Source organism: Nipponia nippon, unplaced genomic scaffold (assembly GCF_047370975.1).
Source record: "Nipponia nippon isolate SJK-2023a ecotype South Korea unplaced genomic scaffold, ASM4737097v1 scaffold_35, whole genome shotgun sequence".
NCBI lineage: Eukaryota > Metazoa > Chordata > Aves > Pelecaniformes > Threskiornithidae > Nipponia > Nipponia nippon.
Window position 1 is genome coordinate 3,777,670 of NW_028262353.1, and position 25,143 is coordinate 3,802,812.

General features: G+C 65.3%; 5 protein-coding genes across 11 annotated transcripts in view; 1 reads left to right on the plus strand and 4 right to left on the minus strand.

Moving 5' to 3' along the window:
- Window positions 1-252: 252 nt before the first annotated feature.
- Window positions 253-3,107, minus strand: HSD17B10 (hydroxysteroid 17-beta dehydrogenase 10). Its single transcript, XM_087771308.1, has 6 exons — window positions 2,993-3,107; window positions 2,706-2,870; window positions 2,441-2,605; window positions 775-903; window positions 591-699; window positions 253-481 (listed from the first exon to the last, which is right to left on the minus strand). The coding sequence occupies exons 1-6, from the start codon at window positions 3,014-3,016 to the stop codon at window positions 291-293; spliced, it is 783 nt and encodes a 260-aa protein (XP_087627434.1). The 5' UTR covers window positions 3,017-3,107; the 3' UTR covers window positions 253-290.
- Window positions 3,091-7,976, plus strand: PFKFB1 (6-phosphofructo-2-kinase/fructose-2,6-biphosphatase 1). Of its 3 annotated transcripts, none has more exons than XM_087771238.1 (14): window positions 3,092-4,083; window positions 4,487-4,612; window positions 4,690-4,786; window positions 4,882-4,948; window positions 5,049-5,123; window positions 5,554-5,610; window positions 5,731-5,852; window positions 5,946-6,153; window positions 6,850-6,996; window positions 7,084-7,188; window positions 7,292-7,421; window positions 7,511-7,573; window positions 7,693-7,757; window positions 7,908-7,976. In XM_087771238.1, the coding sequence occupies exons 1-14, from the start codon at window positions 3,882-3,884 to the stop codon at window positions 7,965-7,967; spliced, it is 1,524 nt and encodes a 507-aa protein (XP_087627364.1). In that variant the 5' UTR covers window positions 3,092-3,881; the 3' UTR covers window positions 7,968-7,976. The 3 variants fall into 3 exon arrangements, with proteins under 3 accessions (XP_087627363.1, XP_087627364.1, XP_087627365.1); XM_087771239.1 differs by lacking the exon at window positions 3,092-4,083 and adding an exon at window positions 4,182-4,266; XM_087771237.1 differs by lacking the exon at window positions 7,908-7,976 and having other exon boundaries at window positions 3,091-4,083; window positions 7,511-7,807.
- Window positions 6,004-10,128, minus strand: LOC148054051 (non-structural maintenance of chromosomes element 3 homolog). 5 transcript variants are annotated; one of them, XR_015707751.1, is made up of 13 exons: window positions 10,072-10,128; window positions 9,866-9,921; window positions 9,625-9,726; window positions 9,459-9,522; window positions 9,265-9,344; window positions 9,079-9,176; window positions 8,900-8,979; window positions 8,777-8,819; window positions 8,632-8,694; window positions 8,239-8,353; window positions 8,060-8,147; window positions 7,275-7,405; window positions 6,004-6,102 (listed from the first exon to the last, which is right to left on the minus strand). XR_015707751.1 is itself a non-coding variant. In XM_087771323.1 (12 exons), exons 2-11 carry the CDS (start codon window positions 9,905-9,907, stop codon window positions 8,085-8,087), a joined length of 750 nt encoding a protein of 249 aa, XP_087627449.1. In that variant the 5' UTR covers window positions 9,908-9,921; window positions 10,072-10,128; the 3' UTR covers window positions 7,209-7,405; window positions 8,060-8,084. The 5 variants fall into 5 exon arrangements, 3 of the variants coding, with proteins under 3 accessions (XP_087627449.1, XP_087627448.1, XP_087627447.1); XR_015707750.1 differs by having other exon boundaries at window positions 6,014-6,102; window positions 7,275-7,336; XM_087771323.1 differs by lacking the exon at window positions 6,004-6,102 and having other exon boundaries at window positions 7,209-7,405.
- A 925-nt stretch (window positions 10,129-11,053) lies between these two features.
- GNL3L (G protein nucleolar 3 like) lies at window positions 11,054-14,982 on the minus strand. Its single transcript, XM_087771240.1, has 15 exons — window positions 14,879-14,982; window positions 14,736-14,773; window positions 14,507-14,593; window positions 14,285-14,401; window positions 14,131-14,202; window positions 13,916-14,051; window positions 13,714-13,817; window positions 13,471-13,615; window positions 13,308-13,395; window positions 13,029-13,206; window positions 12,475-12,617; window positions 11,755-11,885; window positions 11,553-11,674; window positions 11,296-11,473; window positions 11,054-11,194 (listed from the first exon to the last, which is right to left on the minus strand). Exons 1-15 carry the CDS (start codon window positions 14,889-14,891, stop codon window positions 11,142-11,144), a joined length of 1,605 nt encoding a protein of 534 aa, XP_087627366.1. The 5' UTR covers window positions 14,892-14,982; the 3' UTR covers window positions 11,054-11,141.
- Window positions 14,983-15,702: 720 nt separating this feature from the next.
- The window catches only part of HUWE1 (HECT, UBA and WWE domain containing E3 ubiquitin protein ligase 1), a 46,567-nt gene continuing 37,126 nt past the window's right edge, over window positions 15,703-25,143 (minus strand). Inside the window, exons 68-83 of the mRNA XM_087771867.1 lie at window positions 25,029-25,135; window positions 24,776-24,932; window positions 24,553-24,685; window positions 23,852-24,054; window positions 23,684-23,766; window positions 22,409-22,505; window positions 22,004-22,153; window positions 21,174-21,419; window positions 20,581-20,698; window positions 20,350-20,490; window positions 19,370-19,657; window positions 18,606-18,711; window positions 18,199-18,316; window positions 17,929-18,110; window positions 17,653-17,843; window positions 15,703-15,901 (exon numbers count right to left, since the gene is read on the minus strand). Of these exons, the coding sequence (XP_087627993.1) occupies window positions 15,799-15,901; window positions 17,653-17,843; window positions 17,929-18,110; window positions 18,199-18,316; window positions 18,606-18,711; window positions 19,370-19,657; window positions 20,350-20,490; window positions 20,581-20,698; window positions 21,174-21,419; window positions 22,004-22,153; window positions 22,409-22,505; window positions 23,684-23,766; window positions 23,852-24,054; window positions 24,553-24,685; window positions 24,776-24,932; window positions 25,029-25,135 (2,423 nt within the window). The 3' untranslated portion in view covers window positions 15,703-15,798. The remainder of the gene's footprint in view (window positions 15,902-17,652; window positions 17,844-17,928; window positions 18,111-18,198; window positions 18,317-18,605; window positions 18,712-19,369; window positions 19,658-20,349; window positions 20,491-20,580; window positions 20,699-21,173; window positions 21,420-22,003; window positions 22,154-22,408; window positions 22,506-23,683; window positions 23,767-23,851; window positions 24,055-24,552; window positions 24,686-24,775; window positions 24,933-25,028; window positions 25,136-25,143) is intronic.

The window sequence follows — 25,143 nt, forward strand, 5'->3', positions numbered from 1 at the left end:
GGGGACCCCACGCCTCGGGTGGGGTCCCCAGTGTGGGGTGGCACAGGGGGGTGCCCCTGGTCCACATCTTGGGGGCCGTGGGTCCCCAAATCCCGGGGGGAGGGGTCTCCAAGATGTCCCCAAATCCTGGGGGTACCCCCAAATCCTGAGGGTACCCCCACGCGTGGGGGTTGTCCCCCACTCGTGGCGGGGGCGGGGGGGGGGGGGTGTCTCCCCCATCCGCGCATCCCCTGGGGCTGCGGGGACCATAACACCCCCCAAATTCGGGGTACGGGGACCCCCCCAAAGGACTACGGCTGCATGCGGAGGGCCCCGTCCAACCTCACCACCTCCCCGTTGATGACGGGGTTCTCGGCCACCGCTTGGACGAGGTGGGCGTATTCGGCGGGATGCCCCAGGCGGGACGGAAAGGGCACTTGCTGTCCCAGAAAATTCCGAACTCGTTCGGGCAAACCGGCCAACAACGGGGTGGAGAACAACCCTGAAGACACCCCCCCCCCCGAAAAAAAAAAAACCAACGAAAAAAAAAGGAGTGAATTGGGGTACTCCGCCCCTACAGCCTCACCCTACCGCGACACCCGCGTCCTTACCCGGGGCGATGGTGACCACCCGGATCCCCAGCGGCGCCAGGTCGCGGGCGATGGGGAGCGTCATCCCCACGATGCCGCCCTTGGAGGCGGAGTAGGCCGCCTGACCCACCTACGGAAGACAGCCGTGAGCGTTTCGGGGTTCCCCCCCGTCACCCCCCAAATCGTTACCGGTTGTCCCTCTCACCTGTCCCTCGAAGGCGGCCACGCTGGCGGTGTTGACCACCAAACCGCGGTGGCCGTCGGGGTCGGGCTTGTTCTGGCTCATCAGGCGGACGCTGAGGCGGATGACGTTGAAGGTCCCCACCAGGTTCACCTGGAGCAACACCCCCGTTGACACCCCCAGGGACACCCCGGGACCACCCTCCACCCCCCGAGGTCACCCCCTTGGGTGGGGGTAGCCCATGAGCACCCTGAACCCCAAGAACATGACCAACGCCAAGGTCACCCCGTTGGCCGGGGACACCCCACACCCACAACCACCCCATTGGACACAAACACCCCACAACCACCCCATTGCCTGGGGACACCCCATAACCACAACCACCCCATTGGACGCGAACACCCCACAACCACCCCACTGGACATGAACACCCCACACCCACAACCACCCCATTGGACACAAACACCCCACAACCACCCCATTGCCTGGGGACACCCCATAACCACAACCACCCCATTGGACGCGAACACCCCACAACCACCCCACTGGACATGAACACCCCACACCCACAACCACCCCATTGGACGCGAACACCCCACAACCACCCCATTGCCTGGGGACACCCCATACCCACAACCACCCCGCTGGACGCGAACACCCCACCACCACCCCATTGCCTGGGGACACCCCACACCTACAACCACGCTATTGGCCAAGGACGCCTCACACCCACAACCACCCCATTGCCTGGGGACACCCCATAATCACAGCCACCCCATTGGACACGAACACCCAACAAGCACCCCATTGGCCAGGGACGCCTCACACCCACAACCACCCCCTTGGCCAGGTACACCCCATGAATACAGCCACCCCATTGGCTGGGGACACCCCACACCCACAACCACCCTGTTGGCAAGGGACACCCCACAACTGCTCCGTTAGCCAAGTACACCCCATAAACACAACCACCTCACTGACTGTGGCTACCCCACAACCACCCTGCTGACCTGGAACACCCCACAACCACCCCATGAGCCAGGTACACCCCACGACCACAACCACCCCGTTGACCGTGGACACCCCACAACCACCCTGCTGACCTGGGACACCCCACAACCACCTCACTGACCGTGGACACCCCACAACCACCCCGTTGTCCAGGTACACCCCACAACCACCCCCACCCCCTTGACCGTGGACACCCCACAACCACCCCGTTGACCTGGAACACCCCACAACCACCTCACTGACCGTGGACACCCCACAACCACCCCGTTGACCGTGGACACCCCACAACCACCCTGCTGACCTGGGACACCCCACAACCACCTCACTGACCATGGACACCCCACAACCACCCCGTTGTCCAGGTACACCCCACAACCACCCCCACCCCCTTGACCGTGGACACCCCACAACCACCCCGTTGACCTGGAACACCCCACAACCACCTCACTGACCGTGGACACCCCACAACCACCCCGTTGACCGTGGACACCCCACAACCACCCTGCTGACCTGGAACACCCCACAACCACCTCACTGACTGTGGACACCCCACCCCCACCCCGCTGACCTTGGACACCCCACCCCGTTGACCTCGGACACCCCACGACCACCCCCACCCCACTGACCCGGGACACCCCACCCCGTTGACCGCGACCACCCCGCCAACCGCCGCACTCACGTTGACGACCCTCTGGAAGTCCTCCAGCTCGTGCACCTTGTCCTTCTTGCTGTTGTAGGTCTTGACGGCGATACCCACGCCGGCGCAGTTCACCACCAGGTCCAAGCGGCCAAATTCCTTCTGGGTCAAGGTCAAGGCGGCCCCCACCTCCTCCGCCGACGTCACCTAGGGGACCCCCGCATGGAGGTACGACGTCACCGGCGGGGAAACCGGCGGCAGTCACCCCGTAGATCCAAACCCCCCCCCCCCCCCCACGGGTGCTCACGTTGGCGGGGGCGAAGGCGCAACGTTCTCCCAGCTCCTTGGCGACTTGGAGCCCCGGCGAGGTGGGCAAGTCGAGGAGGACCACCCGAGCCCCCTGCTCCGCCAGTCGTTCCACCGTGGCTCGTCCCAGTCCCGAGGCACCACCGGTCACCAGTGCCACCAGTCCCTGGGGACAGAAGAGGGGGGTCAGTGGTGAGGAGGGGGACTGGTGTGTGTGTGTGTGTGTGTGTGTCCCTTTCCTGGTAGCCCACGAGGGTCTCCTGGTGGCCCACGGGGGTCTCCCGGTACCTTCACGCTGCGGATGGCCGCCATCGTCCTGCCGCCACCCGGCCAATGGGAGAGGGAGGCGGCAGCGGGGTGGGCGGGGAGAGGGGCGGAGCTGGGGGAGGGGACAGGGACGGGAAGGGGAGGCACGGGAGGGAGGATCGGGACTCCTAAGGGGACAGGCTCAGGACCCCCAGGGGGGCAGGATGAGACCCCCAAGGGGGACAGGATGGGGACCCCTAAGAGGACAGGCTCAGGACCCCCAGAGGGACAGGATGGGGACCCCCAGGACAACAGGTCCAGGAGCTCCATGGGGACAGTATCAGGACCCCCAAGGGGACAGGATGAGACCCCCAAGGGGACAGGATCAGGACCCCCAGGGGGACAGGAACGGGACCCCAGGGGGACAGGCTCAGGACCCCCAAGGGGACATGATCGCAACCCCCAAGGGGACAGGATCAGGACCCCCAGGGGGACAAGAATGGGACCCCAGGACGACAGGTCCAGGACCCCCAAGGGGACAGGATTGGGACCCCCAGGGGGACAGGGCCAGCAGCTCCAGGGGGACAGGATTGAGACCCCCAGGGGGATGGGATCAGGACCCCCAAGGGGACAGGATGAGACCCCCAAGGGGACAGGATCAGGACCCCCAAGGGGACAGAATTGGGACCCCCAGGGGGACAGGGCCAGCAGCTCCAGGGGGACAGGATCAGGACCCCCAAGGGGACAGGATCAGAACCCCCAGGGGGGAAGAATGAGACCCCCAAGGGGGACAGGACCCCCGAAGGGACAGGATCAGGACCCCCGAGGGGACAGAATGAGACCCCCCAAGGGGACAGGATCAGGACCCCAGTGAGGACAAGATTGAGACACCCGAGGGGACAGGATCAGGGGAATTGGGACCCCCAGGGGGATGGGATCAGGACCCCCGAGGGGACAGGATCAGGCCCCCCGGGGGACAGAATCGGGGCCCCGTGGGGGGGCCCCACTGCACCCCCCCCATCTCCCGTCCTCCCTCCCAACCCGGCGACGGGCCAAGGGTATAACGTTACCACCGACCTTCCTGGGGGGGGCAACCTGCCCCAAAATGGAGGAGAAATCACCCAAAATCCCAGGTAAAAAGAAAAAAAAAAAAGGGGGGGGGGGGATCAGCACGGGGGGGACACACAGAGTGTGGCCGTGGGGACGTTGACCCGGGGCAGAGGGCAGAGGCATGGCGGCGGCATCGGGGCAGCTGACGCAGACCCCCCTGCAAAAAGTGTGGGTCCCCCTTCGCTCCCGCGGCTTACGACGGGGGTGTAAGTGGGGGGGGGTATTTTTTTGGGGGGGGAATCTGCCCTGGGGGTGGCAAATCCCCCCCCAACGCACCCATAGGGTGCGTTGGGGGGGGATTTGCCGCCCCCAGGGCAGGCTGATTTGCCCCAAATTGGGGTTTAGGGGTGCAAGAGCCAACGGGGGGGGGCTGAGGGGGGGCTAAACACCGATGTAGCCCCCCCCAAAACATGCCCCCCCCCCCAGCTTCGGTTCCCCAGTTTACCAACTGCCCCACCATGGTGATCCTGGTGGGATTGCCGGCCCGCGGCAAGACCTACATCTCCCGTAAGCTGACTCGTTATCTCAATTGGATCGGCATCCCGACGCGGGGTGAGTATTTTTGGGGTGTTGGGGGGGGGTTAATGGGGGGGGGAAGGTTTGGGGGTACCCCCTAACCCCCCTCGCAGTGTTTAACGTGGGGCAGTACCGCCGCGAAGCCGTGCAGAGCTACAAGAGCTACGAGTTTTTCCGCCACGATAACGAAGAGGCCATGCAAATCCGCAGGTTAGAGGTGGGGGGGGGGGGACAGCATTTTTGGGGTACGCTTTTTGGGGGGGCACAGACGCTAGCCCCCCGCCCCCCCCAAATTCCCTCCCCAGGCAGTGCGCTCTGGCCGCCCTTAAAGACGTCCGCACCTATCTGAGCTCTGAGGAGGGGCAGGTGGCGGTAGGAGACTCCCCCCCCTTGCACAAACTGCCCCCCCCCACGGGCAAAATACCCCCCTCTTTTTTTTGGGGGGGTCCCAACTGCCCCCCCAAACCCTCAGGTGTTCGACGCCACCAACACGACGCGAGAACGCCGGGTCCTGATCCTGCAGTTTGCGAAGGAGAACGCCTACAAGGTACCGGCGGTGTAATTTGGGGGGGGGGGGGGTTATGGTATGGGGGGGGGGGGCAGAAAGTATTTGGGGGGGTGCTTATAGAATTGGGGGGGGTCTACAGCACATTGGGGGGGATGGCAGCAGTTTTGGGGGTGTTCACAACATGGAGGGGTGGCGGCACTGCCTTGGGGGTGTTCACAGCACATTGGGGGGGGATGGCAACACTGTTTTGGGGGTGCTCACAGCTTTGGGGGGGCGGCGGCACTGTTTTGGGGGTGCTCACAGCTTTGGGGGGACAGCGGCACTGTTTTGGGGTGCTCACAGCACACGTCGGCACAATGACACTGCTTGCAGGGGTGTTCGCAGCATGGGGGGGGCAGCGGCACTGCTTTGGGGGTGCTCACAGCATGGGGGGGGCAGTGGCACGGGGGACCCTTCCCCCCCCCCCCAGGTTCTTTTTGTCGAGTCCATTTGCGACGACCCCGCCATCATCGAGGAGAACATCAAGGTGAGAACCGGGGCCGGGGGGGGACAACAAGGACCCCGGGGGGGGGACGAGGACCCTGGGGGGGGGGGACGAGGACCCCGGGTGCGTGAACCCCCAAAAACCGGCCCCCCCCCGCCCCAGCAAGTGAAGCTGAGCAGCCCCGACTACAAGGGCTGCGCCCAGGAGGAGGTGGTGGCCGATTTCCTCAAGCGCATCGAGTGCTACAAAGCCACCTACGAGCCCCTGGACGATGAGCTGGACAGGTGACCCCGCACCCCGTGCGTCCCCCTCCTTTGATTTAAGGTTTGGGGACCCCCCAGACTGATGCGGGGTCCCCCCCCCCCCCCCGCGGCAAGCGGGCTGTCCTACATCAAGATCTTCGACGTGGGGCTGCGGTACCTGGCGAACCGGGTGCAGGGCCACGTCCAGAGCCGCATCGTTTACTACCTGATGAACATCCACGTCACCCCTCGCGCCATCTACCTCAGCCGTCACGGCGAGAGCCAGCTCAACCTGCGGGGACGCATCGGCGGGGATTCGGGGCTGTCCCCTCGGGGGCAGGAGGTGGGGGGGGCGCGGCGGTGGCGGGGACGTGGCCATGGAGGGGCTGGGGACAGGAGCAGGGCTCTAGGACCATGGGTTGCTGTGGGAGGGGCGGGGCTAGGGGCAGGGGGTGGGGCTAAAGGGGAGGCCATGCCCACCAGAGTCACCCCAGGAAGGGGCGGGGCTAGGGGCAGGGAGTGGGGCTAAGGAGGGAGGCCACGCCTACCAAGGCCACTCCAGATAGGGGTGGGGCTAAGGGGGTGGAGCTAAGGGGAAGTCACACCCATCAGCCACCCCTAATGTGGGTGGGGCTAAGAGAAAGGGAGGGGTGTGGCTAAAGGAGCAGGCCACACCCCCAGGTCCAGGGTGGGGCCAGGAAGAGGCAGGGCTAAAGGATCCGGCCACACCCCCAGCCAAGGGGAGTGGCCAGAGGGAGCCACACCCCCACAGGTGGGGACAGACAAACAGGGTGGAGTAGGGGGAGCAGGCCACACCCACAAGAGGTGGGGCATGGAGAGCCACACCCACAATGGGGTGTGGTTGCCAGGAGACCACACCCACCGTGGGTGTGGCTAACAGAGCAAGCCCCACCCACCAGGGCAGGGCCAAGGGCAGCAGAGCAGCCCTAGGGGGGGTATCAAGGGGTGTGGTAAGGGGGTGTGGCTGGGGGTGCCCCACCCTGTGGGCGTGTCTAGCACCAGCCCCACCCCCTCCCAGTACGCCCAGGCCCTGGCCCAGTTCCTCCGCGGCCAGGGCATCCGGGAGCTGAAGGTCTGGACCAGCCACATGAAACGCACCATCGAGACGGCCGAGGCCCTGGGGGTGCCCTACGAGCAGTGGAAAGCCCTCAACGAGATCGACGCCGTGAGCCACGCCCTCTTTTTTTGGGGGGGGGGGCGACACCCCCAAAAATCCTCCCCCCACCCTAAAATCACCCCCAAAATGCGGCAGGGCGTCTGCGAGGAGATGACCTACGAGGAAATCCAGGAGCGCTACCCGCAAGAATTCGCCCTACGGGACCAGGACAAATATCGCTACCGCTACCCAAAAGGCGAGGTAACCGCGCCGCCGATGACGTCATAAGGGGGGGGGACGGACACGACGACGCACGCAGGGATTTTTTCGGGGGACCCCCGCCTCACCCCAACGTCCCCTCCAGTCCTACGAGGACCTGGTGCAGCGGCTGGAGCCCGTCATCATGGAGCTGGAACGGCAGGAGAACGTGTTGGTCATCTGCCACCAAGCCGTCATGCGCTGCCTGTTGGCTTATTTCCTGGATAAGAGCGCGGGTGAGGCTCTGGGGACAGTCAGGGACATTCTGGGGACACCCCCAAACTCATCACCCCCCCCCCCAAAATCTCCTCTTTCCCTCTCAAAGATGAGCTCCCCTACCTCAAGTGTCCCCTGCACACCGTCCTCAAGCTGACCCCCGTGGCCTACGGTGAGTGGGGCGGCCCCCCCCAAAAAGGGAGGGGTGTACCCCCAAAACGGGGCCAACCCCCCCAGAAAAGGGGGGCTGGAGCCGTAGCCGGGTTCCGTCTCCCTTCCCCGAGGAACCAGGCTGCGAGGTGGAATCCATTTTCCTCAACGTGGAAGCGGTCAACACCCACCGCGAGCGACCCCAGGTAAGGGGGGCCCCCCCCAAAACACCCCAAAAAACCCCAAAAAGGGGTGTAGCGCTCACTACCACCGCCCCCCCCCCCCCCCAAGACTGGGGAGGAAGGCGTTAGACTTTGGGGGAGAACCCCCCAAACCCCCACATCTTCGCCCCGCAGAACGTCGACATCAGCCGCCCGCCGGCCGAAGCCTTGGTCACCGTCCCCGAGCATTATTGAGGGGTGTCATCCCCCCCCCAAAATTAAACCTTGCTTTAACGAAGCCTGGAGGTTGCGGGGCTGCACCCCCCCCCCCAAAAAAAAAATAGCACCTTTATTTTTGGGGGGAAAGGGGTGTCAAGAGGTGGCTTCGGCTTCTTTGCACTGGCTCGTCCAGAACGTAGGGTCCTTCCCTTGGATCTGGGGGGGGGGTCCCAAAAAAAAGAGGGGGGGTCAAATTGAGCCCCAGGGCCCCCCCAAAACCCAGAGCCGCCCCCCAAAACTGCCTGACCTTGGCCACGAAGCGCAGCACATCCTTCTTCGAGGTCTCGTTGGTCGCTCGCAGCCCCCACTGGTATTTGAATTCGGGGGGGTCCGTCATGGGGATGGGGGTGATCTCCAGGTACCTGCAAAAGGGGGGGTTACGTATGGTGAACCCCCCCCCAACGCATTTTTGGGGGACCCCAGGGGGTTGTCCGGCGCTCCCCAACCCCGCGACGGACCCCTCCAGTCGCCGGGTGACGAGGGCTGCGGGTGTTTTATTTCTCTGCGGTGCGGTATAAACAGCCCGGCCGAGACTGGCGCCGGGGCTGCTCTGTGCACACCGGGGTGGGGGGGATCCCAAAAGAGGGGGGACCCCACCCCAAAACCCCCCCACCCCAAAATTTCCCCCCTCCAGACTCACTTCTGCCGCACAAACTCCTCCGTCACCAGTTTCTTGACGTCCCCGAAGACCTCGTGTCGCTCCCTGAGGGCGGCGGGGTTAACGAGGGGCGGCGGGGTTAACGAACCCCGTCCCCCCGTTACGTGTCCCCGCCCCGATATCCTACCCTGGTTGAAGCCGGAGGCGGCGGAGGAATTCCCACACGGCACCTGGAAAAGGGGGTGTCGGTTTGGGGGGGGGGGCACAAAGGGGAAGCGGGGTACAGAGCGGGGATTTTGGGGGGGCTCACCGTCTTTGGCTGAGTTGCCTTTCATAAAGATGAAGCTGAGGATGACGAGGAGGAGCCCCAGCTTGGCCGTCTGGTTGTCCCTGCGGCAGACGCCCACATGAGCAAGGAGAAGGGGGAAATCCCAAACCCCCCCAAAATCACCCAGGGGTCCCCCAGCACCGGCTCCCCCCCCCCCTCACCGGCGGCGCAGGTTCTCCCCCTCGGCGCGGGGCAGGTTGCTGGTGAGGATGTAGATGTGGTGTTTGGCATCGATCTCCAACAGCTGCAGCCCGAATACCTGCCAGAGCCAAAGGGTTAAGCTAGCAGGGGGTCTCCCCCCCCAAATCCCCTACCCCCCCCCCCAAACCCCCCTGTGACCCCCCAACCTGCTGCAGAGTCCTGCCTGCCCGCTCGAGAATCTCCGAGTAGACATCTTTGTATTCCCGGATAACTTTTTTCAGGATATCTATGGGGAAAAAGGAGGGAATCGCTGAGGGAAGCCCGGATACCTGAGCTCCCCCAAGGGCAGTTAAAGTTTTGGGGGTCCCAAAGATTTGGGAGGGGGCTCCCCTCAACTCACCCGCCCTCTTGATGGGGATTTTCTTCTGGTCTTTCACAAGGAGGAACTGAACCAGCTCGCTCACCTGCGGGGGCAAGAAGGGGGAAAGGCCAAGAGCTGGGTGCTAATAGAAGAGCTAAGAGAGATCAGTCCAGGAGAGGGAGGAGAGGGGATCCCCTCGACCCACCTTCTGATTCACTTGGTCCTGCGAGCGCCTCTCCAGGTTCCTCTGCACCTGGCTGTGCGTTGGCATCTGGCTCAGGTTGAAATCCTCATCCCCATCGTCCGCCTGTGGGGGGAAAAAAAAACCAAAACAGGAAGATGATGCTGCAGAGGGGGACCCCACGCCCAGAGGGGAAAGGGAGAGAGAAGGGGGAGGTGGAGAGGGAAAGGAGATAAAAGGGGCAGGTGGGGGGGCAGCCCCTTACCTGAGAGGGACCTGAGACTCTGCTGCGCTTCCTCTGGGACATTTCTCACAGCAATTCTGAGAGGAAAAGAAGCGCCAGGTGGGCTGAAACCGCGACCGGGCCGTCCCCATCGCCGTCCCCCGCATCCCCTCCCCGCTTCCCCCCTTCAACCGGGCCGCAACCCCCCCACAGAGCCCGTTAAAACCACCCGGCCCCACCGCCGTTACCGGTTTCCCCTCAGGCCGCGCCTGCGCGTCCTCTCCCCCCCCACACTTTGCGCATGCGCCCGCCTAAGCCCCGCCCACACCACGCAGCCCCGCCCACACACGCAGCCCCTCCGCCTTCTATTGGCCCCAGCGCCGCCCTCGTCCCCACCCACCGCCCCCCTTTTGCGCGCCGCGATTGGACGAGCCAGACTCCCTCGCCCCGCCCCTTGGCCCGTGCGGGGCCGGCGGCCGCGCGAGGCCCCCGCCGCCCCCCCCCCCCCCGGCGGCAAAAAAAAAGGCGGGAAAAGCGCCGCGCGCGCGCCCCCCCCACTTTTCCCCTCAGGGTGACAAAATGGCGGCCAACGGCGGCGCCGCCTCGCTTCTACCGTTAAAAACAAGCTAAAAACACCCCAAAACAACCCAAAATGGCCGATTTTACCCCTCCCCTCGCCTCGATAAAGGTATTGAAAGGACCTGTGTTGCCCCCGCCCCTCCAGAGCCCTTCCCTCAGGTGGAGGAAGAGGCAACAAAATGGCGGCCGAAGCTGAGGGGAGCTCGCTGCCCACGGCCACCCCCTCTAGCCTGGCCCTGGGGTATGGGGGGGACCCTGTACCCCACAACCCTAGGGAGGCCTTCATCACCCGTCTGTGCAGCTGAGGGTACCGTGAGAGGTAAGGCAGACAACTTGGGGGGGACAGGGTGGGTGACATTGTTCTTTTTGGGGGTGGACAAGGGGTTTTGGGGAGCAGCGGGACCTCAGGGGGTGGCGGTGAGGGTCCAGGGCGGGGTTTTGGGGTGTTATGCAGGGTTGGGGGGGGCTCATTTGGTGTCAAGGTGGGACATAGGCTGCCCTATAGGGAACAGGGAAGGCTAGGAGGTGGAAATGGGGTGCCCTAAATAATGGGGGGTGCACCCCCCTCTGACTGCCCCCCCCAGGATCAAGAGACCCCCAGGACCCCCCCAAAAATTGCACCTCCAGGACGCACCCCCGTTCCGCCCATGCTTTTATTTCAAAAAGCGCTATTTTTTTTTTTTTTAAAACATTTTTCACTTTAAAAGAATAATAAACCTCTGGTGCAAACGCCTCGTCCTCAGAGCTGCATGGCCGCCTCCAGCGTCTCCGAAAGCTTCGTGGCGATTTTCTCTGCGGGGAAGGGGACAGTCCCAGTTTGGGGGGGATCAGGGAGGATTTGGGGGGGATCAGGGAGGATTTGGGAGTGGGGAAAAGGGGGTGTCTTTGCTCACCCGCTCTTTTTTGCAGCTTTTTCCTCCGTTTGCCGGCAGCCCGCAGCCCTTGGCCTTGTAGCAGGGGGTCGAGGGCGGCCACCTCCTCCAAACGGGGGGCACGGGGTGCGGACACCTCCTCGCCGCCGCCGCCCCCCGTCTTCACCCGGGGCTTCAGCTCCACCGTCACCGCGCCGAGCTGAGGGAGGGGTGTCAAAAATAAACCCATCAACCCCCCAAAAAAACACCTCTCGGCAAAACCCCAATTCCTTCCTCACCTCCAGGTTGCCGTCGTCATCCTCCATGGCTGTTTCTTCCTCCTCGCCGGATTTCTCCTCCTCTTCCTCCGCCTCAGGGACACACGGGGACAGCCCAATGCCTGTCACTGTCGCTGGTACAGCTGCGGGGGGACCAGGTGAGTTTTGGGGGGGGGGGGGTGTCACCCCAGGGTGTAAAGGTGGGGGATCCCTCACTTCTCACCCGCCAGCGCCTCGGCGTCGCCTCTCTCCAGCGCCTCCAGGTCGAACGCTGGCCCCAGCGTCGTCAGGATCTGGGCCTCCAGCTGCACCCCCTGCGTTTCAGGGGGGCGGGTGTAGTAAGAGATCTTCCCGCTGTGGGGCAAAAAGGGGGTCAGGGTGTGGGGAGACCCCCCAGCCCCCCAAAAAGGGGGTCAGGGTAGGCAAAGACCACCCTAAGTCCCACCAAAAGGGGGTCAGGGTGTAGGGAGACCCCCCAAAAAGGGGTCAGGGTGTGGGAAGACCCCCCCCCAAACCCGCCCAAAAAGGGGGTCAGGGTGTAGGGAGACCCCCAAAAAGGGGGTGAAGATGTGAGGAGACCCTCCCAGCCCCCAAAAAGGGGGTCAGGGAGTGGGGAGACCCCCCCTAAGCCCCCAAAAAGGGAGTCAGGGTGTAGGGAGACCCCCAAAAAGGGGGTGAAGATGTGAGGAGACCCTCCCAGCCCCCAAAAAGGGGGTAAGGATGTGAGGAGACCCCCCCTAAGCCCCCCAAAAAAGGAGTCAGGGTGTAGGGAAACCCCCAAAAAGGGGGTGAGGGAGCGGGGAGACCCTCCCAGCCTCTAAAAACGGGGTCAGGGAGTGGGGAGACCCCCCCCAAGTCCCCCAAAAAGGGGGTCAGGGTGTATGGAGACGCCCCAAAAGAGGGTCAGGGATTGGGGAGACCCCCCCAAAAGCGTCTCCCCCACCTGGTCCAGTCGCGCAGCAGGGCCACGGCGGCGGCGTGGGGGTCCGGCAGCCCCCCGGGACGGAGCCGGCCCTGTCGCCGGGCCAGGTGGGACAGGAATTGCCGGGGGTCGGCGCAGGGGGGGACCCCGTAAAGCTCACTCAGCTGTTGGAGGACACGCACAGGGGTCACGGGGTGCGTGCGCAGGGTCTTGTCACCCCTCCCAGGCTGTTGTCACCCCGCAGCCCCCACCCCTGCCTCTGCCTCCCTGCTTTGGGGCCAAAATGGGGTGGAAATGCCAAAGGCCCCCCCCCCCCCAACCCTCCCCGTTGCCATGGTGATTGGGGGGGTCCCCGCATACCCTTGGTCCCCATAGCAACGGGGCTGAGCCCCTGTCCCCCCCAAGGGGGGGTCCCCAACACCCCTAGTCACCATGGCGACAGGACTGAGCCCCCAAGGGTGGGTCCCCAACACCCCTAGTCGCCACGGCGACAGGCCTGAGCGCCCAAGGGGGGTCCCCAACACCCTTAGTTGCCATGGCGACAGGCCTGAGCCCCCGGGGGGGTCCCCACCCACCTGTTCGGGGGGGCAGCGGCGCAGGATGGCGGCGGCGGGGGTGAGGGGGTCCCGCAGGCGCTGGGGGGCCAGGGCTCCCCTCAGGGGGGCGGCGGCGGGGGGGGCCCCCGTCTCCATGACAACACCCGGACAGTCCAACAGCTGGATGTGACGGTCCAGTTGCACTGCCTGTAGGCACCTAAAAGGGGTGGGGTCAAGGGGTGGGGCTTCAGGAGCCCCTCCCTTCCCACCTGGGGGTGGGGCCAGTGCAGGCTCCTCCCCCTTCGGGGCGGGGCTCACCTGGTGACTCCTGGTGTTGCCCCCACCCCGCAGGCCCGGCTTCGTTTCAGGCTGTTGATGAGGCTGCTCTTGCCCACATTGGGGTACCCTGGGGGGGGTAACAATCAGCGGGGGGGTCCCCAAAACCCCCGCTCACCCCCCCCCCCCCAAAACCCCCGCTCACCCACAACACCCACGGTGATGGTCGTTTTCACCTCCCCGGAACGGCTGTAGTTAGCCAAGACGCGGAGTAAACAGTCGGCACCCACGCAAGCACCCCCGCTCAGGACCTCCTCCGGGGCCGTCGCCGCCGACAGCCGGCTCTGCTTCTGCGGGGGAGGGGGGCAGCGGGGTGAGGGGGGTCCCCGCCGACCCCGTAACCCCCCAAAATCACCCCCCACCTCCTTGTTTTTTGCCCCCCCCCCACCAGGTTGCGGCTCTGCTGCTGCGTGCACGCCTTGAAAGCCACGGTGGGGAACTCGCCTCGCAGGTGCTTCAACCACGCCGCCACCACGTCCCGCGGCACCAAATCTGGGGCGAGAAGAGACAAAAAAGGGGCGTCTCCCCACCCCCTACAGGAAACGGGGACCCCCCGAACCCCCCCAAATCCCCTCCCCAACCCCCCGTACCGATCTTATTGAGGACAAGCACCAGGCGCTGGCGGTGCCCGGCCCGCCGGACGGCGGCCTCCAGCTGCGGGCTGCGGCAGCCCTGGGGGTCGCGGGCGTCCAGCACCTCCAGAACCACGTCGGACGCCGCCAACACCTGCCCAAAAAGGGGGTTCAGGGGGGGGGGGGGGGGGACACCCCCAAAACCCCCCCCCAAACCCCCTCGAACCGCTCACCTTGCGCAGCTCCCGCCCGTGCTGCCGCAGCGAAGCCTCTTCTCGCGCGTCGGGCTGGCCGGCCGTCGCCTCCTACGCCACACCCCGCGTTACCGCTTCTCCGGGGACACCCCAACCGCCACCCCCCGAAAGAGGGGTACCCCAACACCCCCACCTTGCGCTCGAACTCCCGCTGCCGCCGCAGGGCCTCGTGCCGAAGCCCGGCCAAGCTCCGCCGCCGGCCCACCTCCGTCTCCCGCGCCTCCTCCCGCCGCTGCCGGGCCTCCGCCGCCTTCGGGGACGCAATGGGGGGGGGGTCAAAACCTTATTGGGGGGGGGGGGCACCCCCAAATATTTTCCCTTTCATTTATTGGGGTTTTTTTATCCTTTTTTTTACCCTTTTCTGCTTTTTTTCGTTCCGCTGCTGGACGTGCGCGGCGAAGCGGCCCAGCTGCGGCACCCCCAGCTCCTTCGTGCGCTTTCCCTGCGGGGCGGGGGGGCGCAATCATGGGGTTGGGGGGGTTGGGGGGGGTTGGCACCCCCAAACCCAGCCGCTCCCCCCCCCCCCCTCCCCTGGGGGGTTGGAGGACCGGGGACCCCCCGAACCCCCCCGGGTCGGGGCTCACCTGCACCCGCTTCCTCCGGGCAGCCTCCACTTGGCGCCCTGCGGAGAGGGGGCAGAGTGAAAGGGGGGGGCCCCCAAACCCCCCGGGACCCCCAAAATCCCCCCAACCCCCCCCCGGGCCCCCCAAACCCCCCCGGGCCTCACGGGAGCGGGTCATGGCTGCTCCCCTAGCCGAGGGGCTCACGCCGCTGGTGATCCCTTCCGCCTCGCTGTGACGTCACTCCGTGTCCCCGCCACGCAAGCGCCGCCTCTTCCGGCCGGGCGCCGCCGACACACTCAAGATGGCCGCCGCCGTAATAGCGGCAAAGGCGGGCGGTTGCCACACCCAAGATGGCCGCCGTAAGCAGTCTGGCCACCCACCCAAGATGGCGGACGCATTACAGGGGGGAAGACGCAGTGCCGCACGCAAGATGGCGGATGCGCCATGGCGCTGCCACACTCAAAATGGCGGACACATTACAAGGGAAACGCTGTGTGTCCCGTGTCCCCGTCCCCCCCCCCCGCCACACTCAAAAATGGCGGACGCATTTCACGGGAAAAGCTGTGCCCCCCCCCCGCCACACTGAAAATGGCGGACGCGCCATGCCAACGCCACACTCAAAATGGCGGATACGTTACAAAGGAGGGCACTTAATGCCACACTCAAGATGGCCGCCGCCACGCCCAACATGGCGGCTACCAGCGCCTTCCCCACCCCCCCCAAAAACGACTGGGACGGCCCTTACCAAGAGTGCACTTTTTTTATTCCTTTTTTTTAACTTTTTCCTCTCAATTTTGGGGTGGGGGAGGGGGCCAAACCGCCTCTTATATATAATTTCGGGGGGGGGCGCCCATCCCTGCCCCCACCCTACAACAGAGCAAAAAAAAAAAAAAAGAAAAAATCAACCCAAACCGGGACGGGGGGGGGGGGGGCGGGGGGGCAAATAACCCCCCCAAAAATCCTAAAACAACAACAACAACAAAAAAAAGCCAACGAAACCGAAAAATATATATATATATTTATAGAGCTCCTTGGCCGTCTGGGCCGCGCCCGCCCCGCGGCGGCTGGGGGCGCTGGGCCCCGGCTACGCCAGGCCGAAGCCCTCGGAGCACTCCTGGATGGCCAGCAGCAGCATGTGCCGCAGCTTCTCGTAGCTCTCGTAGGCCGGCAGGTCCAGCTGGTTGAAGCTGGGGACAAGGGACGCGCGCGTCGGGCGGGGGTGGCACCGGGGCGGTGTCACCTCCCCCCCCCCGGGTGTCACCCCCGCAGGTCCCCCCGCGGCTCTGGGTCTCACCTGCGGGGCACCGTCGCCCTCGGTGGTCGCACTGGGCGCGGGTCCCCCCCGGGCCACCTCAGCTGCGTCCCCATCTCCACGTCCCCGTGTCCCCATCCCGCCCTTGCGTCCTGTCCTTCTGTCCCCGTCCCCACCCCACGTCCCCCAGTGCCACCTCACCTGTGTCCTCCTGTCCCCATGTCCCCTGTCCCCACCCCATGTCCCTGTGTCCCCCTCTCATCCTCTTGTGTCCCCCATCCCCATCCCATGTCCCCCAGTGCCACCCCACCTCCGTGTCCTCCTGTCCCCGTGTCCCCCAGTGCCACCTCACCTGTGTCCCCATGTCCCTTGTCCCCATCTCCATGTCCCCTGTCCCCACCCCATGTCCCCCAGTGCCACCCCACCTCCGTGTCCTCCCGTCCCCATGTCCCCCATCCCCATCCCATGTCCCCCAGTGCCACCTCACCTGTGCGTCCCTTGTGTCCCCTGTCCCCATCTCCATGTTCCTGTGTCCCCCTCTCATCCCCTTGTGTCCCGTCCCCATCCCCACGTCCCCCAGTGCCACCTCACCTCTGTGTCCTCCTGTCCCCATGTCCCCCACTGCCACGTCGCCTGTGTCCCCATGTCCCCCATCCCCATCTCCATGTCCCCATCCCACCCCCTTGTGTCCCACGTCCCCTGTCCCCGTGTCCCCGTCCCTCCCCAGTGACGTGCTTGTGTCCCCATGTCCCCCAGTGCCACCTCACCTGTGTCCTCCCGTCCCCTGTCCCCATCCCACGTCCCCCAGTGCCACCCCACCTCTGTGTCCTCCTGTCCCCATGTCCCCCGTCCCCATCCCATGTCCCCCAGTGCCACCCCCCCCGTGTCCTCCCGTCCCCATGTCCCCCGTCCCCATCCCATGTCCCCCAGTGCCACCTCACCTGTGTCCTCCCGTCCCCATGTCCCCCGTCCCCATCCCATGTCCCCCAGTGCCACCCCCCGTGTCCTCCCGTCCCCATGTCCCCCGTCCCCATCCCATGTCCCCCAGTGCCACCCCCCGTGTCCTCCCGTCCCCATGTCCCCCGTCCCCATGTCCCCCGTCCCCATCCCATGTCCCCCAGTGCCACCCCCGTGTCCTCCCGTCCCCATGTCCCCCGTCCCCATCCCATGTCCCCCAGTGCCACCTCACCTGTGTCCTCCCGTCCCCCATCCCCATCCCATGTCCCCCAGTGCCACCCCCCGTGTCCTCCCGTCCCCACGTCCCCCGTCCCCATCCCATGTCCCCCAGTGCCACCCCCCGTGTCCTCCCGTCCCCACGTCCCCCGTCCCCATCCCATGTCCCCCAGTGCCACCCCCCCGTGTCCTCCCGTCCCCATGTCCCCCGTCCCCATCCCATGTCCCCCAGTGCCACCTCACCTGTGTCCTCCCGTCCCCCATCCCCATCCCATGTCCCCCAGTGCCACCCCCCCCCGTGTCCTCCCGTCCCCACGTCCCCCGTCCCCATCCCATGTCCCCCAGTGCCACCCCCCGTGTCCTCCCGTCCCCATGTCCCCCGTCCCCATCCCATGTCCCCCAGTGCCACCCCCCCCGTGTCCTCCTGTCCCCATGTCCCCCGTCCCCATCCCATGTCCCCCAGTGCCACCACGTCCCCGTGCCCCCCATCCCGTCCCCGCCGCGCCCCCGTACCAGGTGTGGGCGGAGGGCAGGCGGTCGGTGGAGCGGTCGTCGCGGTGGATCTGGAATTTCTGGATGCCGTTCATCCCTTCCAGGGCGGCGAAACCCTGCAGCGGCACCTTGGACGTCCCCGTCACGAACTGCAGGAACTTGGCCCTGTCCGCCTGATCGAAGGACCTCAACGCTCGCCAGAACCACTGGATCTGGGGGTAGGATGCAACCGTCAGCCCCTCAAAAAACCCCAAACCCCAGGATTTTGCGGTTGGTTTTGGGGGGGGGGAACCCCACCTGGATGGAGTTGCCCTGGTATTTGTGGTACTCGGTGTTGGCCTTGAGGTCGTCGATGTCGATGGTGGGCAGCCCCGAGATGAGGAGCTCCAGCTCTTGCTCCGTGAAAATGGAGATGAGGCGTTTGGGGATAATCTCGTAGAAACCCTCCAAAAAGGCGGCTAGCTGTTTGCGGATGGCGCCTGCGGGATTTTGGGGGGGACACAGGGGGATCAGGGGGTGTTGGGGACCGCCCCCCCCCGGGTACCCCCAAACCCGCCGGGCGCTCACCGGTCATGCGCATCTGGCAGACGAGGTGGACGTACTCCTTCTTGTTCTCCTCCGTCACCAGCACGTTGGCCCCGTTGGGCTTCAGGTCCCGCACCTCGCACACCCCAAACTCCTGCACCTGGAGGGGCGGGGACGACACACACGGGGTGTCACCGGGGCGGGGGGGACACCCCCAGGGTGGGCAGGGTGAGGGGACACCCATGGGACACCCCCAGAGCAGGGGGGACACCCATGGGACACGGGGGACACCCCCGGGACAGAGGGGACACCCCCAGAGCAGAAGGACCCCTCCCCAGGAGCAGCGCTGGGGCAACCGTGGGGAGATTTGGGGTGCGAGGGGACCCCGATACCCTATTTTTAGGGTGTCCCCGGTCCCCTGAGGGTGTCCTCGTGGGGGTGACACGCACCTCGGTGCTGAAGGTGAGGTCGTAGCCCAGGGTGGAGACGTCGTTCTCCAACAGGTAGACCAGGCCCTGGTAGAAGTGGTAGTCCTCGCTCTCCATGTCCGTGTACCTGCGCCGCGGGTTGGGGGGGTCAGCACCACATCTGGGGGTTCGCCACCCCAAAAAGGGGGTTCAACACCCCAAAAAAGGGGCTTGACCGCCCCACCAGGAGGTTCAAGACGTTGCAAAGGGGTTCAACAACCCGTGAGGGGGTTCTACGCACCGGGAGGGGGGGTTCTACACATCAAAAAGGGGGTTCAACAACCTGTGAGGGGGGTTTAACACCCCACGAGGAGGTTCAACACTCCTGGGGGTGTTCTACACCCCATGAGGGTGGCTCAACACCCCAAAAAGGAGGCTCAACACCCCACGAGGGTGGTTCAACACCCTGTGAAGGTGGTTCAACACCCCAAAAAGGGTGTTAACATCCCGTAAGGGGGGGGTTCCACACCTCACCAGGAGGTTCAGTACCCCAAAAAGGGTGTTCAACACCCTGTGAGGGGAGTGCAACACCTCACCAGGAGGTTCAACACCCCCTGAGGGTGTTCTACACCCCATGAGGGTGGTTCAGCACCCCAAGAAAGGGGCTCACCACCACGAGGGGCATTCTCCACCCCACCATGAGGTTCACCACCCCATGAGGGTGGTTCAACACCCCAAAAAGGGGGTTTAACACCCTCTGAGGGGGTTCACCACCCCGCGAGGCGGTTCACCACCCCGTCTCTTACCGGACAGACTTGCCCAGGATGTGCTTGTAGAAGGAACGGGTGAAATAACACTCGAGGAGACGGTTGTCGTAGACGGCCTTGGCCACAATGCGCCCCACAAACTTGAAGTAGCTGAGGTGGTTGGGGTTGCAGTGGGAGGAGGGGTTGATGGTGTAGGTGACCCTGTCACCCGGCGAGGTGCGGAACAGGGCGTACATGGGGTTGAACATCTCCCGCGAGATGATCATGTACCACTCCCGCAGGAGGCCCCCCGCGTCCTGGCCCTCCTCGCCCTCGAACACGATGTACCTGAGGGGGGAAGAGGCGCATACGGGGGTATTTTGGGGGGGGTTTCGGGGGGGTTGGGGGTGTTTTAGGGGGCTGAGGGCTGTTTTGGATGGGGGCTGGGTGTATTTGTGGGGCCTGGGGGTGCTTGGGGGGTGTTTTAGAGGGCTGGGGGGGTGTTTCGGGGGGCTGAGGGCTGTTTTGGATGGGGGCTGGGTGTATTTGGGGGACCTGGGGGTGTTTGGGGGCTGTTTTGGGGGCCTGGGGGGTGTTTTTGGGGGTCTGAGGGGTGTTTCAGGGGCCTGAGGGGTGTTTCGGGGGGACCTGAGGGTGTTCAGGGGGTTTTGGGGGGTGTTTTTGGGGGTGTTTCACAGGTTTTGGGGGGGGGGCTGGGGGGCGTTTTGGGGGGCCTGAGGGTGTTTAGGGGGCTTTGAGGGGGGCTGGAGGGTGTTTTGGGGGACATTTTAGGGGTCCTGGGGGACCCAAGGACCTCCTGTAACTCTAAATCCAGTCCTGGGGGGGTCCCCCTGCACCCCAAAACCCGTTCCTATGATCCTCATTGTAACCCCAAACCCCTCCCTGGGGTCCCCCAAACGCCTAACGCCCCCCACGCCCCCCTAAACCCAACCCTGATCCCCTCCTGCCGCCCCCCTAAAACCCAACCCGGGGGGACAGCGGGGTTGGGGGGGCTCTGGGGGGATTTTGGGGGGGCTCACAGCCGGTTCTTCATCTCCTCAGGGGACTTGCGGTGCAGCTCGCGGTAGGAATCCTCGAAGACGTGGTCGCGGCGGACGTGGACGGCCATGTCCTCCTTCCGCAACCCCTCGTCCAGCCGCTCCAGCTCCTGGCGGAAATACCTTGGGGGGGGGCAAAAAAAGGGGGGTGTCAAGGATTTAGGGACCCCCCCAGCACCCCAAAATCAAGCCGCAGCCCCCCCCCACACCTACTTGCGTTTGACGTCGAAGTCGAGGACGCGGATGTAGTCGACCAGGACGGCGAAGGGACCGTCGGCCAGGTGGGTGGTGGATTGACGCAGGATCTGGTTCAGCACCGTCCGGTGGGTCTCTGCAGGGCGGGGGGCGGGGGAAAGGGGTTTGGGGGGACCCCGAAATGTGGGGACCCCCCCTTTTTGATCTACAACCGAAACTCCCAAACTTATCCCTGGGTTCCCCGTCGCCTCGCAGCAAATGAAAACGCCCACCCTGAATCCTGTCCCCCAAAACCCCCTCCCAAAGCTCCAGGGGCCCCCCAAAACCTCAGGCTCCCTGCGGAGCCCCCCAAAACCCCTCCCAGCCCCACAGGCTCCCCCCAAATCCCCCCAAAACCCCTGGCTCCCTGCAGAGCCCCCCAAGTCCCCTGTGCCCCCCAAAACCCCCTCCCAAAGCCCCAGGCTCCTCCCAACCCCCCCACACCCCCCAAACCCCTTCCTAAAGCCCCAAAGCCCCCCAAAACCCTTCCTAAAGCCCCAAACCCCCCAAAATCCCTTCCTAAAGCCCCAACCCCCCCAAAGCCCCCCCAAAGCCCCCTCCCCGCCCCTCACCGGCGAAGCGCAGGAATTTCTGGGTGTCGGGGGGCAGGCTGGCCGAGATGTGCATGGAGGAAGGTTCCCGGGAGAAGAAGGGATCGAGGGAAGAGGGGGTGGCGGGGGTGAGGGGGGCGGGTGACAACGGGGGGGGCTCGTCCTTGATGTGGGCCAGCTGGCTCTCCCGCGTGTCCCGCACCGGCGGCTTGCTCTCCCGCTCCGTGGCGTGCACCAGGAAAAAAGCTTCCACCGCCGGTTGCAGCACTGCGGGAAAAGGGGGAGAAATGGGGGGGGGGGGGGGGTTGGGGGGGGTCCCCCAAAATTTGAGGGGTGCCCTGAGGCTGTAGGGGCTTCACCCGGCTTGGGGGGGGGGGGACGACGCTGAGTGGGGCTGAGCCCCTGTGCTGGGGACGGGGGGCGGCCCTGGGGGTCTTGGGGACCCCCTAAATTAATGGGGGAAGCCCTAAATTAAGAGGGGGTCTGTAAGCACTAAGGAGGGGGATATATGGGGTGATTGGGGGGACCCCAAAAACGTGAGGGGCACCCCGAGGCTGGATGGGGCTGAGCCCCTGTGCTGGGGCCACCCTGAGGGTCTTGGGGACACCTTGGGGGTCTTGGGGACCCCCTAAATTAACGGGGGATCCCCTAAATTAACAGGGGGCCCCCCTAAATTAAGAAGGGGCCCCCCTAAATTAAGAGGGGGTCTGTAGCACGATACGTGGAGTGTCGGGGGGAACCCCGAGGCTGCAGGGACGTCGCCAGGCTTGGGAAGGGGAGGCTGGGTGCGAGGGAGACCCTGGGGGCCTTGGGGGGACCCTGGGGGGACCCCGAAATCGGCGGGGACCCACCGAGGACGGCGTGCTGGTCGTGGGACTCCTCCAGCTCCTTCAGGCACTCGCCCAGCATGTCCCAGAGCTCGTCCAGGCAGAGCTGCTCGCTCAGCAGGGGCAGCTCGGGGGGGCGTTCGTCCCGCTCCCCCCCCTGCGACCCCTCCGAGCCTGCGGCGGGGAGACGGTCAGGACCCCCCCATTCCCAGTTACCCACCCCCCCCCCGACCAGTATAAACCGGTTTGAGCGATACTGGGAGCACCCCGCCATCAGTATGAGCCCGGGATGGAGCTCAGCGTCCTTACTGGGACAAACTGGTGGCGGCGGGGGGGGGATAGCACCGTGCCCGCTCTGCCCGGTTGAAGGAGGCAGGCGGGGGGGGTGAACTGGTTTGAACTGGTTTGAAGTGGGAGGTGTTTTCTCACCCACGGAGGGGGCGTCCTGCGGGGCGGGCGAGGGCTGGTCCACGTCCATGGGCGACTCGTCGCGACGGGGCGCGCCGTCCGCCTGCCCGGCCTCCGACTGGAGAGGGGGGGGACAGGGGACGGGTTTAGGGGGCCGGGACCCCCCCCGAGGGACCCCAGCCCCCCTCTTTGCCCCTCCCCCCCCGGGCTGGGGAGCCACAGGGGGAGGAGGAGGAGGAAAAGCAGCAGGGGATGAAGAGGAGGAGGAGGGAGGAGCAGGGAGTGAAGGCGGGGAGGATGAGGAGGAAGAGGGAGGAAGGCTGGGGGCGGAAATGGGGGGGGAGGATGAGGAGGGGGGAGGAAGAGAGGAGGCAGGAGGATGAGGATGGAGAGGAGGAAGGAGCTGAAGAGGGAGGAAGGCTGGGGAGGAGGATGAGGAAGGGGGAGGAAGAGAGGAGGCAGCGCAGGAAGGGAACAGAGGAGGAAGAGGATGGAGGGGAGGATGAGGATGAAGAGGAGGACGCAGAGGGAGGAAGGCCGTGGGGGGGATGGGAATGAGGAGAGGGGAGGAAGAAAGGAGAAAGGGGAGGAAGAGGAGGAGGAGAGAAGATGAGTTGGAGGAGGAGGATGAAGAGGAGGAGGAGGAGGATGAAGAGGAGGATGAAGAGGAGGAGGAGGGGGAGGAAGGCTGCAGGGGTACAGGACGAGGAGAGAGAAAAAAGAGAAAGGCTGGTGTGGGCGGAGAAGAGCGGGCGAGATGGAAGAGGAGGAAGAGGAGGAGGATGAGGAAGAGGAGGGAGGAGGAAGAGAGAAGAGCCCAGGAGGAGGAGAGAGGAGGAGGAGGACGAGGAGGATGAAGAAGAGGAGAATGAGGAGGATGAAGAAGAGGAGGAGGATGAAGAAGAGGAGGAGGAGGAGGATGAAGAGGAGGATGAGGAGGATGCAGAGGAGGAGGATGAAGAGGATGAAGAGGATGAAGGGGAGGAGGAGGATGAAGAGGATGAAGAGGATGAAGGGGAGGAGGAGGAGGATGAAGAGGAGGAGGACGAGGAGGAGGATGAAGAGGAGGAGGACGAGGAGGAGGATGAAGAGGAGGATGAAGAGGAGGAGGACGAGGAGGATGAAGAGGAGGAGGACGAGGAGGAGGATGAACGGGAACGGGATGAGGAGAGAGGAGGCGGCGCAGGAGGAGGCTGCCGAAGGAGAGGAAGGAGGAGGAGGAGGGCGGGGAGGAAGGGCGGCCGTGCTAACCGTGTCTGCCTGCTGCCGCCTCCGGGCCCTCTGGCCCTCACGTACCATTTGTATGATGGCGTCGGCCTCGGCCTCCAGCTGCCGGACGGCTGCCTGGATGCTGCCAGCCGCCCCGAGGCCCCCGGCACCTGGCGGGGAGGGGGGGCAGAGGGCGTCAGGGGGGCCGAGCGGGGGAGGGGGGCGGGATCTGGGGGGGGGGGACACCCCCCTTACCCAGGCGGCCGGCCTGCTTGGCTTTCTTGTGCGCCCGGCGGGTGTCGTCGCGCAGCTGGATGATGACCTGCAGGACGCGGAGGAAGAAGCGCTGCGTGGAGGTCTTGGAGGTGAGGACCGACATGGAGGGGAGCTGCAGCTCCCGCCCGCCCAGCGCCCGCTTCTGCGAGGCCACGATCACCACGCTCTCCGCCGTGTCGAACCTGTGGGGGGGACAAAGGCGAGAGGGGGGTCAGTAGGGGCGAGAGTTAACGGCGAGGGTTGTTGGTAGGGACGAGGGTTAAAAGCAGGGGTGAGAGTTGGATCAGTAGGGGCGAGAGTCAACGGCGAGGGCTGTCAGTAGGGACAAGGGTTAACAGTGGGGGTGAGAGTTGTATCAGTAGGGGCAAGAGTTAATGGCAGGGGCAAGGGTGATCAGCAGGGACAAGGGTTAACAGCAAGAACAGGAGTTATCAGTAGGTACAAGAGTTAACGACCAAGGCGAGAGAGTTACCAGTAGGGGCAAGAGTCAACAGCAGCAAAAAGGGTTATCAGTAGGGGCAAGGGTTATCGGCAGGAACCACAGTTAACGGCAGGCGTAAGAGTTATCAGTAGGCACAAGAGTTAACAGCAGGCACAAGAGCGGTCAGTAGGGCCCAGGGTTAACGGCAGGCGCAAGAGGCGTCAGTGGGCCCAGGGTTAACGGCAGGGCCGGGGCTCACCGGCTCTGCATCTTCCCCTTGAGCTTGGCGCTGGGGGGCTGCTCCTCGGGGAGCCCCTCGGGAGAGGGGGCCTCGCTCTGCGCCCGCCGCTGCTGCTCCAGGTTGTACTCCCGCAGCTCCGCCAGCAGCGTACCTGCGGCGGGGGGGGGGGGAGAGTGACGTCACCGCGCGGGGAAGGACGGCGGCGGCGGCGGCACGCTGTCGCCCCCCGCCCCGCCCTCACCGATCTGCCGGCAGAGGGTGGCCCCCAGCTGCCGGGCCCCGCTCAGCAGCAGGCGCAGGACGGTGTCGCGGGTGCCGGGGTCCCCCCGCGAGAGCTGGAGCAGGACGTTGGCTGCGTCCTCCAGCCCCTCCTCCGAGCACGAGTGGGACGTCAGCACCTGGGGGGGGACACGGGGGGGAGGGGGGTTGGGGACATCGCCCCCCCCCCCCCCACTGCGTGGCGGGAGGCGGCGGCGTCCCCCCTCCCCGCTTACCTCGACGGAGAGCTGGAGCTGGCTCTCGGTCAGCCCCGTCGCCGCCAGCCGGGGGTCGGGGCCGCCCCCCTCGGGGCCCTTGGCCGGGGACTTGGCGCTCTTGGGGGCTGGGGGA

Coding starts and splice junctions, on each gene's coding strand:
- HSD17B10 (XM_087771308.1), bottom strand. CDS start 3,016: ATGGCGGCCATCCGCAGCGTGAAG. Junction 2,871..2,992: donor CGGCCATCCGCAGCGTGAAG/GTACCGGGAGAC, acceptor TTCTGTCCCCAG/GGACTGGTGGCACTGGTGAC. Junction 2,606..2,705: donor GCGCCTTCGCCCCCGCCAAC/GTGAGCACCCGT, acceptor GGGGTCCCCTAG/GTGACGTCGGCGGAGGAGGT.
- PFKFB1 (XM_087771237.1), top strand. CDS start 3,882: ATGGGATCAGGACCCCCGAGGGGACAGGATCAGGCCCCCCGGGGGACA. Junction 5,853..5,945: donor CTGGACGATGAGCTGGACAG/GTGACCCCGCAC, acceptor CCCCGCGGCAAG/CGGGCTGTCCTACATCAAGA. Junction 7,189..7,291: donor ACCGCTACCCAAAAGGCGAG/GTAACCGCGCCG, acceptor CGTCCCCTCCAG/TCCTACGAGGACCTGGTGCA.
- LOC148054051 (XM_087771323.1), bottom strand. CDS start 9,907: ATGTCCCAGAGGAAGCGCAGCAGAGTCTCAGGTCCCTCTCAG. Junction 9,727..9,865: donor GAGTCTCAGGTCCCTCTCAG/GTAAGGGGCTGC, acceptor TTCCCCCCACAG/GCGGACGATGGGGATGAGGA. Junction 8,354..8,631: donor GAGGAGTTTGTGCGGCAGAA/GTGAGTCTGGAG, acceptor CCCCTTTTGCAG/GTACCTGGAGATCACCCCCA.
- GNL3L (XM_087771240.1), bottom strand. Junction 12,618..13,028: donor GCCGCTGCCCCCCCGAACAG/GTGGGTGGGGAC, acceptor GTCCTCCAACAG/CTGAGTGAGCTTTACGGGGT. Junction 11,675..11,754: donor CGACGCCGAGGCGCTGGCGG/GTGAGAAGTGAG, acceptor GTCCCCCCGCAG/CTGTACCAGCGACAGTGACA.